The 16294-nt window shown below is 43.5% G+C and overlaps 2 protein-coding genes across 3 annotated transcripts in view; both read right to left on the bottom strand.

Moving 5' to 3' along the window:
- The window catches only part of tnfsf10l (TNF superfamily member 10, like), a 17875-nt gene extending 10145 nt beyond the window's left edge, over positions 1–7730 (bottom strand). The window contains exons 1-2 of the mRNA XM_027026463.3: positions 7358–7730; positions 695–844 (exon numbers count right to left, since the gene is read on the bottom strand). Coding sequence (XP_026882264.1) covers positions 695–844; positions 7358–7552 — 345 coding nt within the window. The 5' untranslated portion in view covers positions 7553–7730. The remainder of the gene's footprint in view (positions 1–694; positions 845–7357) is intronic.
- Positions 7731–10043: 2313 nt separating this feature from the next.
- Positions 10044–14983, bottom strand: si:dkey-171c9.3 (uncharacterized). 2 transcript variants are annotated; one of them, XM_081695251.1, is made up of 5 exons: positions 14874–14905; positions 14536–14562; positions 12856–12939; positions 10854–12689; positions 10044–10647 (listed from the first exon to the last, which is right to left on the bottom strand). In XM_081695251.1, the coding sequence occupies exons 3-5, from the start codon at positions 12937–12939 to the stop codon at positions 10489–10491; spliced, it is 2079 nt and encodes a 692-aa protein (XP_081551377.1). In that variant the 5' UTR covers positions 14536–14562; positions 14874–14905; the 3' UTR covers positions 10044–10488. The 2 variants fall into 2 exon arrangements, with proteins under 2 accessions (XP_081551377.1, XP_026882252.2); XM_027026451.3 differs by lacking the exon at positions 14536–14562 and having other exon boundaries at positions 14874–14983.
- Positions 14984–16294: the final 1311 nt, after the last annotated feature.

Genomic DNA, 16294 nt, shown 5'->3' with positions numbered 1-16294 from the left:
TAAGGAACATGAGGAGATGCTGGCGAGCAGTTGCACATAAACACGCTTTCACAGCATGGCTCAGGACATTCTGTCAGCACCATGTGACAGGCAGTGCCGAAACAAAGAGCTTTCCAACGGAAAAAAGAGGAAATTTACACCAACCGGAAAATGTTTAAATAGCTTCAGATCTGGTTTTTTTTTGTTTGTTTGTTTGTTTGTTTTGCAAAACCGTTCGTGGACTTTTAAGTCCATTCACACAGGACGTGACATGGTACAAGCAACAGGCTTAGAAAGATGAAAAATACAGACACGGTGCCGACCAGATGTGCCAGGGGAAGTCCAGATAGTACACTTCAGGTTTCAGCATATGGCTGCTGGTTCACAAGAAGGCCATGTGGGTGATTCAGTCAGCACCGTGCTGAGTAGAGCAGACACAAGCCCCATATGCCTTAAAGCGGTCCGTGAGTCATGCGTCCCCTCTTCCTACTCCAGGAGCCTTCCATGACTTGTCTGGACACATTTGTGGTAACAGAAAGCTACCCCGTGAAGCATGGAGGTTTTTAAAAACGGTCTACTGCTTTGGCCTACAAGAACAGTGAAACGATCTTCTTTTAAGGGCTACAACTTAGATGTCATTCACAGAATCGCTGACGATGCAGCTGTTGCATAATGTAATGTTGGTGGTTAGAACTGTGTCAAGGTGTGCACTCACCTTGGAGATGTAAGCCTTGATGCCTTCAGCCAGTTTTATGCAGGGCTCTCCAAACAGCTGGGCCAGGTCCTCGGGAATGTCCCTGTTTTTATCAAGGGCATTGAGCAATCCCAGGCATCGCAGTTCCTCGGTCACCCCTTGGCTCTTCACCTGCCAAGGGAAATAAAGTTTGGCCATATGTACCTTCCTCATGGGCCAATTGCCATGAGGGTTAAATCTCATTTACACTTGATAAACATTGATAAGCTTTTCACCTTCAACCCCCCCCAATAAAGAGATGCCTTTTCTCTCTGTCTCTACAAATGACAGTACCAACAGTGAGACACCGCACAGGCAAAATTTTCATCAAATCTCCTATAAATTTTAACAAAGAGATTGTAACAGTTGCCAGGCAGGTTAATTCCCCCAGCTAATCCTCAAAATACCAAGAGAACTCCTTAATAATGTTCTGAACAAGACCAGAGGGATGGTTAACAGGGACGCTGTCTCGGGTCAAACATCAAAACTAGGAGCCAATTTGGTCCTGACCCATTCGACAGGGAGGGAGTAATGGCGTTTGCTCTGGGGTTCGCTATTAGGAAATCCACTCAGGGTATGTTCATTTCAAAGGTCTGGAGCCAACTGGAGAAGAACCTCACTCTGACAGAGCAAATTTAAGTGACCTTGCCCCCAAGACAAGACCTCTCCACTCTCCCTCAGTCTATTCGCTTTTCTTCCCAAACCTACTTTTGCTAATCCTGAATATTTGCAAGTGATCTCTCATTAAGGAGCTCTGTCTGCAATTTGAAGCCTTGAGTCAGAAATTGCTTAGCGTCACGGTCAGCATTCGGTCTTAATGATTCTTTAACAGTCACCTCCGGAGCGTGACAGAGTGCGTGTGTGGCGTGGATTGTTGTTTCAGTAATGATGTTACAGTGTACAGCGTAAACCAAGCAACTAATGTGGGCTTTTCCCCTCAGCCAATTTGGGTACACATGCAGGAAAATGCACCAGACTGATCCGAGGTCAGTTTCGTGGTTTCTATCATGTGTTTCTATCAAGGTTTGGATTTCAGAGGGGGAGCTTACCCTTCACAGAAGAACTCTCGCCCCTGCATTGTGTGAGGCATTTTTACGGGAAATGGGGCTTTCTTTCACTCCAGCTTATACCAGCCTTGCAGTTACTTATATGGCGCTTAAGTCTGCGATTTGGATACTGGTGCTCAACCAAGCTGTAAAGTCTGTCTGGGACTTGCAGAGTTCAGTGACATCCAAGCTCTTTTTCAAGGGCCAATCTCATTCCAGCTTTGTGGCTTTCTTGTAATAGTCAAAGGTTAGGACCTGTGGTTTTCATTAGAACTGTTCTTGCTTGCTGGGCTTGTCCTCGACGCCACGCTGAAACAACTCTGAAACAACTCCTCTGGTGTTTTACTGTCTGCTTCGCTTGTGTGTCACGATTTGTACTTTGTTTCAGAGGATTTGGACTCGATGTGTTCACCTGAAGTCACACCAGAGAAAACAAGAAGACAATCTTCAAACAGTAGCCAAACTATGATCCTCCCGAAGGAGCCGCTGGCTTGTTTTATGAGGACTGATGTGACAGCACCAGTCCAAGGTGCATTTCACTGCTGTGTGACAGCAACGTCTTGCACGTTGGTGCCATCGGGCCACGCCGCCGACAGCGCTGGTGAACACTGCTACACTCAAATAAGCCCTAATCGATGCTGTCAATACTCACACATGTAAGCTGCTCCTCCGATACACAGATGAACATGATCCTTCACACAGGCTCAGCTGCAGGCAGTGGATTGACATGTAAAGCAGAAGCCTGAGCCTGGTAATAAAATCTACAGTAAAACACTGTATGGGTGGCATTAACTTGCCGGTTGTAGGGATGCGAGTGTGGGGTCCAGAAAGGGTGAGAGTGGGTTTCTGATCCCAGAGAGGCTAGCAGGAAACGGGAAACAATACTCCAGTGTTGCCCCTGGATTCTGGAGCCAGGGGGTAGAGTGGAGTGGAGCCATGACTGCTGAACTTTCTGCCTCACTCAACATTCGCTGCTTTTTTTTTTTCAGGGAAGGATTAAAAAAAGAAACCAGGCGTGTAACTTCAGTCTGTGCCAGGAGCACTCTCTCTCTCTCTCTCTCTCTCTCTCTCTCTCTCTCTCTCTCTCTCTCTCTCTCTCTCTCTCGCTCTCATTCTGTCTTCTTGCCTCCAACTTTCGCTGGCTCTCCATCTTTCACTCTGTCTCCCTCTGTCTTCCCCCAGATACAAGAGTTTTCCCCCCCCTAATTCTCTCCCATGCTACCAAAGGAAGAAAACCAGAGTAGCATATATCCCTCAACTCAAGGCAGACATTTATTTAAATAGCACCGTTTGTACAACTGCTGAGGCTTGGAGTGCTTTACAGCAAGTCTTACAATGAAGGGTAAATGAATAAATTTGAAACTAAATAAATAAGCGTCAGAAAGATAGCGCAGTTGAAAGCACTCTGAGTTTGGCAGGTAGGGTTGAGGAGAAGGTTACCCTCTGACTGATTCAGGAAGCATTCTCCCAGCTCTTTGTTGGGGCCCTGGAACTTTGGAAGTGAACCCCGAGGCTAGCAGGTGCCTGGACAGGCCTTAGATGACATTTCCGCTCAGGAAGCATTCTTTCTTCGCACATGGCATTTTCAGGACCCAGAAGTCTCTCACACTACACTTGTCTACTCACAAGATCTTAACCCTTAGAAACAGGCCTTGTCCTTCTTCACATGAAGAGCAAAAATATCTCAGTGGACAAAGTCTTAAACATATTTAACCACAGCATTGTTAGTAGTAATAGGAGTGACAGCATTTGGAATGTAATATTACTGGAAAGATATTTTAATTTGTATGTATTTTATGCCACTGAGACTTTGTCTGCCATACTTGCTCAGGCTTTGCATCGTTTCTCAGAAATCAGTGCATAATGGAGTTGCTGTCTGATAGGACTGTAAGGTGTGGCTAATGCGGAAGCTTCATATGGGTTCATATGGGTTTAGTTTCTGGTTGCTCAGGGGGAATTCAAAGTGCAGTCTCAGCAGTTCAATAGCACAGAAGCTCCAACCTGAGTACACAACCACAAAAAACCCTAAAACAAACAAAAAGACGATCAAGGAGCAGGGAATGCCAACGGCGAAAAATAACCTACGCTGAGTTGCTATGGAAAACCATCCTTTTTCACATAATCATCTTTGTTTTGGCTATTCACACAGACTCGTAAATCTCTGGTAAATGACTAGTGGAGATGGGCCCCATTTAGAAGAGGCATTGTAAGGCATTTTCAAAGGGCCCAGGGTCATTCAAACAGCTCTTGGTCCTGCTCTCTTCAGTTCTGCTTGACTTCAACTCTGACTCACCAAACAGAGTGCTTCCAGAATAGTAACTATGGGCTTGACAGTGGAATCGAGCTGATATCCCGGACCCGAAACCCACCAAAGATTCCTGCTCAGGCGAGACAGGAATTCCTCATGTGGTTTTTAATGAATACAAAAATCAGACTTGAAGCAGACAGCTTGGAACAATTACTGAACATATTCAAACTTGGGACACTTGGCGGGTCTGGCAGGACGGCGCATGTCCAGCCTTCCTTCCACAGCTTTGATCGAATTGAAAGAAAGAGAAAGGAAGAAGAACGGACATCGGTTCTGATGGTACAATGCCGACAGTTAAAGAGCTCTTTTCCAGAAGCATCACTTCCAGGATAAGGCAGACATTAGGGAGAGCTTCCTCCGCCGTGTCCCTGTGTGACGTCTCCACTAATGGGTCTTAATGGAGAGATAGCATCTTTTTATGAGCGGTACTGATGTAGTAAACTGTGGCCTCGTTATTGGGGCAGCATTGTTCTCTGGGACTGGATAACATGTGCCTGAACGGAGATGTTTACATGCTTCGGGACAGAACTGCTGGGAGGTCGTGCCATCCGGCTGCTTCGACTGTGCACGGACGCAGGATATTTACGCTAGTGTTGAAGACTGCTCATTACGCGGCAGCTGCGTGTGTTTGTGTGGGTGTTTGTGTGTGTGTGTGCTTATATAAACTATCGTACCCCTTTTTCCCTGCTTTTGAATTAATGGCTCTGCCTTGGTTAAGCGAGTGCGCTCTCTATAAACTACAATCTTTAATCCATGCAAACATTTTTTAAAGACTGTGTTTTTTTGCGTGTATACAATATATAAACTTTATCACTAGAGCTGTATAAACTTTATCACTAGAGCTGAAAATTTTAAATCCATTTATTAAAAACCCAAGTCATCATAAAGACATTATAACCATGTCACCAGGGCATATGGATCAATTAACAGATTGTGAGGATGAAGTAAATTGCCATCGGTAACGCTGCGTTTCAGAATGATTTGGGGTCTTTTTAGTGTTTATTTATTAATGTATGCTTTCTGTTTGCCCTCAAGAAATAATGAATAAAAAGGGACTAAAACAGTTCTAAGCTGATCTAAGTTCAATATATTCACCCATAGCTTTGGGCATGCGTTAGTGCTGCTTTTAAGTTTAAATCTTGTAAAACAGTTTGTGTCCCACTGGAAAATATCCATGGCTTCCTTGGGGCTAGCTAACATGGCGTAACACGAATCCCCAAAGAAAGCAGCCAAAAATAGCTGCATAAAGACTGTTCAAAATACAACCCAGAGTTTATACTAAGACATAGACCAGGGCTGAGGGTGGAGGAGGGGTGGAAGGAGGAAGAAAAAGCTAAAAAAAAAGCAAAAGACAGAGACAAAGGAAACAGACCAACATGAAGGGAAATAAAAACGATGGACGAAGGCTTTGTCAGAATCCTGGCAAAAGGCAAAGTCACAGGAGGGCTACATGAGGGCACTGGAAGAAGAAAGCCAAACATATACTTGCAGGGTATAACTTTACACCGAATTCTGTTAGTGGTGATGAGAGCCCCTTCAGGCCCTTATGGACCATGTGCAGTCGGGTGGGAGAGGAAGAGATGGGCACCTTGAGTGGGCACACGCTGGCATCCAGTCCGCGAGCGAAAAGGAGCCGTGCACCAGGTGCCGCGCCGCCCCGCCCCCCAGCACCAGCACGGATTCGTCACGGGCCCCGATTCGAGTGCCACGACCTAAAACAGACAGGCTGACTCAATTCAACCTCTGCTCGGGACAGCTGTAGTTCTGCAGAAACTGCTAGAACCGCCAACGCAGCAGCAGAGGCATACCCTTCCGGGACAGCCTGCCGTTCTGGCCTCACCCTGCTGCTTACAGGCTTTTAGAGGGATCTTTTCCCCCTCCTGTTCAGAAACCATCATGGCTTACCGGGTATGATGGAACCTGGTCTCAGCAAGTTCTATTATATTGACCTTATTTTCCTTCACAATATAGCACAGTTTTCCAACCCAGATTTATTTTAAAAATGGCTATTTCCAATCATTTAGAATTGTGCATGGTATTCGGTCAGGGTTTATTGACTCTCACGGGCATTTCTGCAAGTCTCTGTGGTCATAGCTACATCTGTCAAATAAGGTTAATAAGAGGTAAGGCAAGAAAATAAAAAACACTGGTGAGCAGAACATCTGAAGACATGTGAGACTGTGCTGTGTTCATCATGATGGGAAATAATGTTTTCTTAGAAAACCAGTAAAACTATCCTTTAATTGAATACCATACTGACAATGACATTGTATGACAACGCAGGTAACGGTAACCAAAACCACAAACAAACTAAACAATGAGGAGAAGAAGAATACATTACAAATCACTGAATGGCCTAAACCCAAACTGTCCTTGGCTAGGCCTGGGGGACCTTCACTCCCTAATCCTAACCACAGTGTCTATAACTAAACGCGAAAAAGTCCCGTCAAACATCCAAAAGCAGCATAGGGGCTGCAGGATCCAGAGATAGCAAAACAACTCTACGTTTCCTACGCCTTACACAGCAGTGCAACAGGTTTGAGCCTGCGGTGCAGTGCACAGATTTGCTGGAATCCCTCCTACAGTGCAATTCACAAGTCTAATGAAGTCACACTGAAACTGCCTGGAATTCCTATTTGGCAGATTCGCAGAAACAGAAGCATAAGCTGTGACTTTAATCTGCTTTCCTGGACGAGAGACGTTTTCTACTTAAAGAAGGAAGTAGTGCAATAAACTTGTGGCAGTGCCAGATAAGCCAGTAAAGAATCGTCAGGAAGCGTGAGTGATGGCGCTGAGCAGGATACCTGGAATATCTTCTTTGTCAAGACAGGGACTAGTCTGAATTTGCATAAATTAGAGAACCTATCACAAATATATGGGCTTGTCATTATTTATGTACTTAAGATCTATTAATAACTATTGTTTATTATCTATAGAAATAAAAATGAAATGTTTAAAATGAAACAAAACATTATTTTTTATTATCGTTGCGACAGGAACACACGAGTGAGTGATAGCTGATACGATTCTCGTGTTGATTGATATTTGACATGCAAAAGAACCTGCTGAGCTGATGCGCACAGAGTCTGTAAAATAAAAGCATCTTCATCCCTACATTCCGCAGCGCAAAAACAAAACACTGAATAATCTCTGTAAACGGCTGGCTACAGTGAAAATGTCAGCTACTCGCAACGCTAGTTAGTGCCTTATACAGACAGTGATTTGATTAGAAGATACGAAAACTTTTCACCAGGGTAAAAGTGTGGATAAATGTAAAACGGATAAACTCACCTGCGATAAAGACATGTTTAAGTAGACAAAGAGTCCAGTGGTCGAGGCTATCTGCAGAACGACCACCACAATAACGACCATCGCAATCCATAACTTTGACGGCGAGTCCCGGCGGTTGTTCGCCGGAACCATCATGTAAGTGGTCGACTCGCTGCTAACCGACCTGAAATAATCCTGGTTGTTCTGAGTAGCCATGGCATTCCTAGGTCGTGAGTAAAAACAAAAAAAACAAAAAACTGACAAACAAATAAAAGCGGTGTCTGTGCGGGACTGTGAACAACCTCGGTCTTCACTGTGCGTGGCGTGGGAGGGCAGTCTTCGCTTCTTGGCGAGCGACTGCACAGGGAGGCAGGGCAAGTCTGAAGCCTGCAAGACCTCACATGGGCCGAGTCAAAGTTTTTAAGATGCAGTGGGGATGCGTTAACCCCTTTTAAAGATGTGATGGGGACGTATCAACTCTTTTCGTCACATGCGCACAGAAGGCACCAGGCATCCAGAGCTCTTATATGGAAAGTACAAAGAAACATGTAAAATTGTTAATATCATATGAAATTAACCCTAACGAGACAGCTAACGGGTTCAGCTCTTTTTTATAGAGACAAAACAAATAACACACACACCTACACAAACCTGTTCACACACATACACGCTCACAGACTCAAAGGAAACGAAACCAACAACTAGGGTACATGCGTTTTGTCTTGGGTAAGTTCGATTCGTTTAATAAATAACCTTTATCTATTCCATAAAGTTTACTACACATCCCTCCACGCTCGAGATAAACTATCTCTGCTTAAACGAGGTACACGGAACCTCCTCAGTATCCTTATACGCGCACAGTAAATATCACGGCGCGACCGCCGCGTCTCTCCATCAGCCTCTGCGGTAAACAGCTGCAGAGCGAAGAAGTGCACCTTGGGTGAACTGAGTGTGTTTGCCTTATACAGATTCGGTGGAGATGAGAGACAGATGTTTCTGGCGCACGGGCTGACCCGGGCTGCGGTCAGCGGAGCTAGACCTCTCGGGGTAACGCCCTCCTCAGATCTCCGGTGTTAGCCGGGAGGAAACAGTCGACTTAAGCGCACAATTAATTGTGCACAATCATTAACACAATGGCGTTTTTGTGTTCACGTTGATCCTTTGCTGTGAAAACAACTAATTTATACAAAAACAAACAAACAAGCAAACAAAAAAACTCCAGTCTTACCAGTGAACATACTAAAAGATTTTCTATTATTTAGCAATATTTATTTCATCTTATAGATTATTTTGGACTCTTTCCATCACCTGTACAATTACTGTATCATATAAATACAACTGTTCTCTGCGTCCATCATCACCGGCCCAAATGAAGTGTATCGCAGCACCTGATTGACAGGCAGTGTGTGAAGGTGTGTGTTCACAAAGACCCATGTGGCTGGCGTGCTCTGGTGGGGGGATGCCCTGGTGCATATTCCTGGCTCTTGCAAGAGGAAAATAAATCGACGTGTTGTCGCCCTCGAGAAAAGCGGGGCTATCAGCACTGGGAGACTTTCCAGACCCCACGATCCAGTCGGGCCCGTACATCTTAGCTGTTGTAATCACCAGTCCCCTCCTCACCCCTCTCCATGTCTCTCCCTGTGGGCTCCCATCCCTGCTTGCTCCTTCTCTTTTGTGGCAGTGGAACTCCCTTGGACACTGGAACAAATCCTTCTCCAGATGCTGTAAGAGGGGCGGACTGAAACCCATTGTGTCTCCTCTGCACCGCAGCTGCGTTGTCAGCACCCTTTGTGTGCACGCGTGCACGTGTGTTGTATTGTTACGTCGAGCAGTGGTCGCCAAGAGTGGGAGAGAGTGGGAAGCAGGAGTTCACTACAGCGCATTCCTGCCACGTTAGGTATCTGTGCTCTGGGAGTATTAATGGGATGCTGTAAAAGTCTGCTTTTCCAGTCTCCAAAGCACCATACATAACAGCCCTTTCAATCACCAAGTGGGACGTGATGGTGTCGTACTCTACTTCGGCATCCCCCTTTTTCATGTTTATCCTAACCACGATTCTTCATTATGCTGATAAATGGAAGAATATTTGCTGACACAATACTGAGGATTTATTTCCAAGAATGTGTCAGTGGAGTGCTGGCCGAGGTTGCCCTTTTACCCCGATCCAAGATCAGTTTCAGCTTTTTGTTTGTTGCGGTCAAGCTCACGGTTTGCTTTGGAGGGGCTGATCCTAGAAAATCAGACTGTGAGCCAGATATGTCAGTGTGTCCTCAATTCATATTAACGTGCTAAAATGGAATTGGTTACGACTGAGTTCGAACCATCTGTATTGCATTATTTCATCATTGTTCTGTCGCTCTTTATTAGTGTTAGATGGGGGTTGTACGGGTGGCTGTGATTGGGAGAGATCTTCATCGAGTCACAACCCTCGACTCCTTTCTTCACAATTATGCGTCCACGTGGTGTTACATTAAGCTCAGTCTGTCTGCTATAATACTAGAAGTAGTCAGAGATTTGGGGTATTGGGTAGGAAAACTGTTTCTGGGTCAACTTAGCTAGAATTCTCTGCTCACTGCCTGATGCAATTCTATCATTTTTCAACTTCAGGTTTTATTGTCATTCTCTCCATATACTTTGTATATATTGCAACAAGATGCTGCTTCTTTTTTTTTGGACCAAGGTGCAACAATGATACAATACAGGACTCTCAAGTACAAATACACAATTTAACAGTGTGAGATGAGCAGAGAAGAAGCAGGACATTCAGTGAATGCAACACAATACACAGGTCATGAAGCACAAAGGTTAGTGACGGTCACACGGTCAGGGTACACTGGACACACTGGCAAATCAGCAAGATATAATAATGTTCATTTTCTAACTTGCAGATTTCAGAACAACATTCAATACTGTCTAATCTATGTGTCAGTCTTTGCTCTATCTACAACACAATAATCCGTAGCTGCAGAAAACGGTTTCAGCTTGAATGCTCTTCAGATACAAGCATTTCACGCAAAATGAATTGTAATGACATTCAGCTGTAGGCTTTTGTGATTGATGCTTTCAAACCCAGTCACTTTAAAAGGTTCTGCTACAGGATCAATTGAGCAGAATCAGCACGCAATCAAAACGCTGATTCTGTGAGGTTTAGCTCAGTTTACACACAACAGTAGATGCCCCAGGAGAGAGCCAGAACTCTTACAGTGCCCTCTGCTGGCTGCCTGTAGATCCTCATAGTACTGGAGGAGAGATCCCATCAGGTCCCCCGCTGTCCAGCCACGAAACCGGGCCCGCAAGGAAAGGCTGCAGAGCTGAGGTACAACACTTTAATTAGCACATTCCACAAGAACAAGAGTATTGTTTCAAGAAAGCAGATTTATGGGTGTCGTCCGTATTAGGATGGTGCATAAAAACATGAGAATCACTATCACCATTATAATAGCAAGATTTGACTGACAGTTAATAAAATGCCTGTATGTATTGCAGTCTTCCACTGATGAACAGGAATGTTCCATACCTGCTGCTGAACGTGACCTTCAGGGAGATGAAGTCGCAACACCGACACTCCCATGTGGGATGCTGCAACCCAGAGCAGGATGCACTGTAGCTCCTGTAGCTCATAGTGCCATGTGTCAGATAAAATGCCCTTCATCACGGTATGTTCTGAGGTCCTTGGATGAAGAGGCGATGAACTGAATCTATCTGAAATAATCTGATATCTTAGAGGAGACGCGCAAGGTTCTTGTATGGAGCACTGAAGAACTTCGTCTACGGTGCTCTCAGCAAAAGAACATTCTGCTGTCAGCGTTGCAGCTCTGCTATCATCTGTGATGTAATCACGCAATAATTCCCAGGAAACAGAGTCAAGAACTGTGATTTGATGACACTTTGTCGTATCCAGACAAGAACTGGGGTACAGATTACTCCCTACAGCACCCCCCACTGGTTCTGCTGCTGTACTCGGGGAGTATTGTAATGCACACACTCCCAGTTCAGAGAAAGACTGAGCCAGAATGTTGGTGACTAGTTTGCCAGAGAAGTCTCTCAGTACCTCCATAGCAGGGACATCTGGACTCGATCTTGGCACCAGTGCATTACCAGGCACTTGGGTCCTATTCTCTGCATCTGGCATTTGTTCTTCTGCATAGAAGCTGGGACTGTTTTCCTCTACTTTTCCATCTAGTCCCTTGCTGCCTATCACTTCTGCTATAGACATTAATAGAATTTCCTCTGCCAAGTGGTCAGCTAGGAAGTGCACATCTCTGATAGGTGTTCCTTCCTTTATATTGACACATGGCTGGGTTGTAGTGATGCAGTGGATGATATCTGCAGAGAGCCTGGCTGCATAGTCTGACAGCATGGAAATCCCAGTCTGAAACCTGCCTTCATCTCTAATCCCCTGCTCTTCCTCATCCAAGTCTCCACACTGTGCGCATGCCACTGTGAGTGAACGCATGAGCCGAACCACAAACTCTGAATTGTTTGTGGCGGTTTCGGCCATCTTGTCCTCCAGCAGGGATTCGGCCTGTTGGTCTTTAGGGGTCGGAGGAGGTGGGGAGGGCATGAACTCCTTGGCAAGTCCTCCTTTTAGCTTTCGGGTGAAACTATCCCTGCTCCTCATCATTCCTGGGAGTAGGGGAGTACTCGGGGGTGCATCGGGGTAGTCAAGCGAGCCCATTGAGGCCATACCATTCAGAGGGTGGTAGTATATGGCAGAACCAGAGGTCTGGTCTCTGGAACATGCATCGTAAATAGGCCTGTCATGGCTGTGTGTCCTGTCATGATCATCCATCTTCTTGGTGTCTACTTCCATTCCAGGCTGGCATGCAGAAGAGCAAATGCATTGCGCAGGCTCACTGTGGACTTCACTAATGGAGTCTGTTTGATCCATGTGTTTTGGCAGCATGACATTCGATAGCTCTCCCAACCTGCTGCCTGTAAGGCTGTTATGCGTGGCTATCTCTTCCAGTGCCCTGCTATAAATCTCAGATGCTAGTCTCATAGCTTGCCCTTCCTGATTACTCATGGTTAGCCTGATCACTTCGGACTGCTTGTTATCTGTTTTATCAGGCGGACACCCCATGCCATCGTCAGTGGACTGGGCACCTCTTCTCCTCAAAGCCACGTCCAGTATATCTCCACATAACATCTCAGCATAATGGTCAAGAACGTCCGCTTGTAAATGACTGGGTTCCAAAATATTCTGATCTCTGCGTTGCTTGTTGAAATTTGACCTTCTACCCCAGGCTTCATATAAGGCATCGCTATAGGCCTTTAGTGTACTGAAGACAGATGAGTGGTCGTAATCAAGTTCCGGCTGTTTCTGAATATTAATCACCACATCTTCTGAATTCTAGAACATGTAAAACCACACAATCACATGTTAACAAATAAAGTATTCATCCAGGGTATTTTTAAAAAGAGCAGGGGTCATGGTTGATAGTATGAAATTTATGGGATATTTATTGTTGCAAAATGTATAGTTTTGTTTTATTTTGTTTGTAAATATAAAAGCTTACCCCATCATTAGATGGTTCAGTATCTGTATCAGTGGCTAGCTGACAAAGTTTCAGATTACTGCACAACCACTCTTCAGTCATCATCTGTCAAAAAATAAATAAATAAAAAATAAGGAAAGAGAAAATGATACACTGATGCTACAGTGTAGCAGAAACATTCTAGTATTATTTTATACAACTTTTAAAAATATTTTATGTTATTTGATATTATTTATACAGGTTTTGACAGGTTTACCAAAAAAAATCAAAATAGTTTATAGACTTTTTCATACTTAATACCTTTTAGTCTTCATTAGGGATAAAAAAAGAGCCTTCAATATGTTTTCTTAAATAGAAGGTGTTTTATCTCGTATGCCATATTACCAAACCAAAAAACAAACACAATGGCGCCTGATTCTAAAATTTGTGCTTGATATGTTTAACTGTATATCAGGGTGAAGATATTATTGTGAAAAGAGCAGTTTTAACCACCTAAGACATAGACCTCATTAACCTTCAACAAATTATGAAATGGCGAGCATAGAGCAGTGCCAGAAGACAGCTATTAGCTGCACTCTGAACCACAAATGATCACCGGATGAATTTGTGCAGTTGCAGGAACTGGGTCATGTGACTGACAGGAAAGACAGTGTCTGTTGATGGTGACAGAGGTTTCACTGGTTTTGATCTGAGATTGTCTAAGATAGTTCACTTTTCATTTATAAGAGTAAACTAGTAAGAAAACAGAATATGATAAGATTCTAAACTGAAGTCCAAATATACTATTCAATTTTCAATGTGTTATATTTTTTATATGGTTAAAGAAACAAACGGAACATTGTACCCACATATGTCAAAGGAACTAAGAGGTGGAGGTGAATAGGGAGTGAAGCACACTGACCTGACAAGTAGGAACTGAAGTCCCCTTATGATATTATAGTACAGTGTTCTTATGGAGCATGTACTGGACAGGAAGAGGCTCTCTTTCTGGAGCTTCTGGAAGATACTCTAACCTGATGTTCTCTTTCTGGAGCTCAAGAAAAATGTTCTAAGCTGATGTTCTATTTCTGGAGCCTCTGGGAGATGTTCTCTTTCTTTAAGTGTGTAGAACAGACTCAACTGGACCTGGCAGCTCTTGTGAGTTCATATTCCATCTGATATGAGATCAACTGCTAAACAAGGTCAGACAGATGGACAACAGTTGTCTGCTTCATCTAGAAGGTTTGTAGGGTGGATATGCACTTGCTTGTTTGTACAAACTGCTATGGTATGATTTGTTTGGCAGCGGAATGACAAAGCTGAAAACCTTCCTCCACAGGCCTTCCGCACCTTCAATGTGCCAGGGAATAACGAATGCACATGTGACTGTGCTTTTCCCAACACAAAGGCATACTCCCAAAATGCAAAAACAAACAAACAAAAAAAAAAAACCATGGTATGGGTATTAGCAACAGGGATTCTTTTCTTTCTTTCAAATTCTGTGTCTTTGTTCTTACACGCTAATGTTGTCTCAAGGGACATCATAAAAAGATAATAAGGGTGGGGGCATAAACTTGAACGATATCCACCCTTTCCTGTTGTGTCAAAATAAAGAAAAATGAACAGAATAAAGAAGGCTGTAATGGGAAAAGAATGTGGAGCACATCGGTCGGGGTGACGTTTCAAAGACAGGTTGAAGGAATGCAGATAATAAAGACTCACTGATGAAGAGATGACTGATCTAGATCACTGCAGAAGGTTGGAGGATATGTAAAATGTGTACATTCCCAGATGGTTTTTAAACATCACAAACACTATCTGAAACCAAACTTTCTGACATAATCCAATCATATAATGCAACATCTCAACAATCTGATATTAAAATAAAGGTTTGCTTTGTTCTTTCATTTCTACATGTAAGTTAAACAGATATAGTTAGTTAAAGCTTGCTGCAGTTCAGATATTTAGACTTAAGAAGTAAAAGGAGAAAGACAATAGTTGTTCATGGCAAATTAGAAACTTGCTTTGAGAAAATCTTGAATAAAAAAGCGTGTTCATACCTTCACGGATATCAGAGATCAGTCAGATGCTGCAGTAAGGCCAAGCGGAAGTGAAAACGATGGGGCTAAAGTTACTTTTATGAGCCTGAATCTACTTCCTGTGGTGTGTGTGTGTGCGCGTGTGTGTATGTGTGTGTGAGTGTGTGTATATGTGTGTGTGTGTGTGTGTGTGTGGAGACCCTACTCATACACAAACAGAACTAACAAAATGAAGGAGAGAAAGAGAAGGACAGAATGTAACTTGCAGAGTTGTGTTCTTTTGGGCCAACACAGAATATTTACAGAGGGCAGTAACTGAACCCAGCTTCAGGGGGAAATAATGGAAAGAAGAAGAAGAAGAAGAAGAAATAAATAAATAAATACATAAATAAATACATAAATAAATACATAAATAAATAAGGGAACGGATGGCATTTATGATGACAAATGGCATATCTCAAAAACAACTGGTGGCAGTGCTCTCTAGACCTTTATAATTGGAACCTATGGGAATGTAGAAAAAGAGGGTGGGAGAGGGATATGGACTAAAACAAATAATAAATAAATATTAACTTAAGCCTGCAGCAGTAAGCAATGTTTGATGCTTCTCTCCCCTCTTTGGAACCTGTACTGCACAGTGCAGGACAGCAGCGTCCTGTGTATTACAGTGCAGGACAGTATAGAAATAAGGGGGCTAAGCCACACGGAAAAATTGCAAAAGAGAAAAAGAACCATCCACTAACACCTGCCCTAAATGCTGCATTGTTTAGTGTCGTTTTAGTTTGCTTTTAAAGAAACGTTACATTAGCATTTCTTCATCAATCATCGGGGTTCCTATGCCAATAAGATTACATTTCGGACTATTCTAAGAGACATTCAAATGACATATTTTCTCAAGTCTTCAGGAACCTTCTCGGACACAGAGACACGGTCGCACACATATCGCGACACACACTGGTTATGATTTTAGCAAAGCAGTGCAGAGCGATAGCCAATGTTGTTACAGATTGCCCAACATTTACATCTCAGACTCAAGTTGTGGTTCAGGTTTCAGGGCTGTTGAACGGCAGCTGCACCTCTCCCAGGTCCTAAAGCCCCAATACCGTATTAATTTGGAGACACGATGACTCGCTCGAATATGATAAAATGAATGTGAACTGTTGACGATTTAAACTAATAATGCATGCTTATGAGGAGAGGGAGACGGGGCTCAGTAACATTTAGGGGGCTACAGCCCTATTTGAACTTAACATGCCACGCGTGAGGACCCTGAGAATGCTGTGATTGGACAGGTTTCTGAGGATACAATAAAAAAATCTTGTGGTTATATACGTGATTATTAAATGTTTATACAAACTTAACGATTTACAAGTAAAATAATTTAAAGTGGTCCATTTGGTAAGAGACAGAGCTTTTAATAACAGCTAAGGAAATTACATTTT

The sequence above is a fragment of the Electrophorus electricus genome, chromosome 13, assembly GCF_041902795.1.
Source record: "Electrophorus electricus isolate QZ-2024a chromosome 13, ASM4190279v1, whole genome shotgun sequence".
Taxonomy (NCBI): Eukaryota; Metazoa; Chordata; class Actinopteri; order Gymnotiformes; family Gymnotidae; genus Electrophorus; species Electrophorus electricus.
Note: the sequence above shows the minus strand (reverse complement) of the source record. Positions and strands in the feature narration are given on the sequence as shown.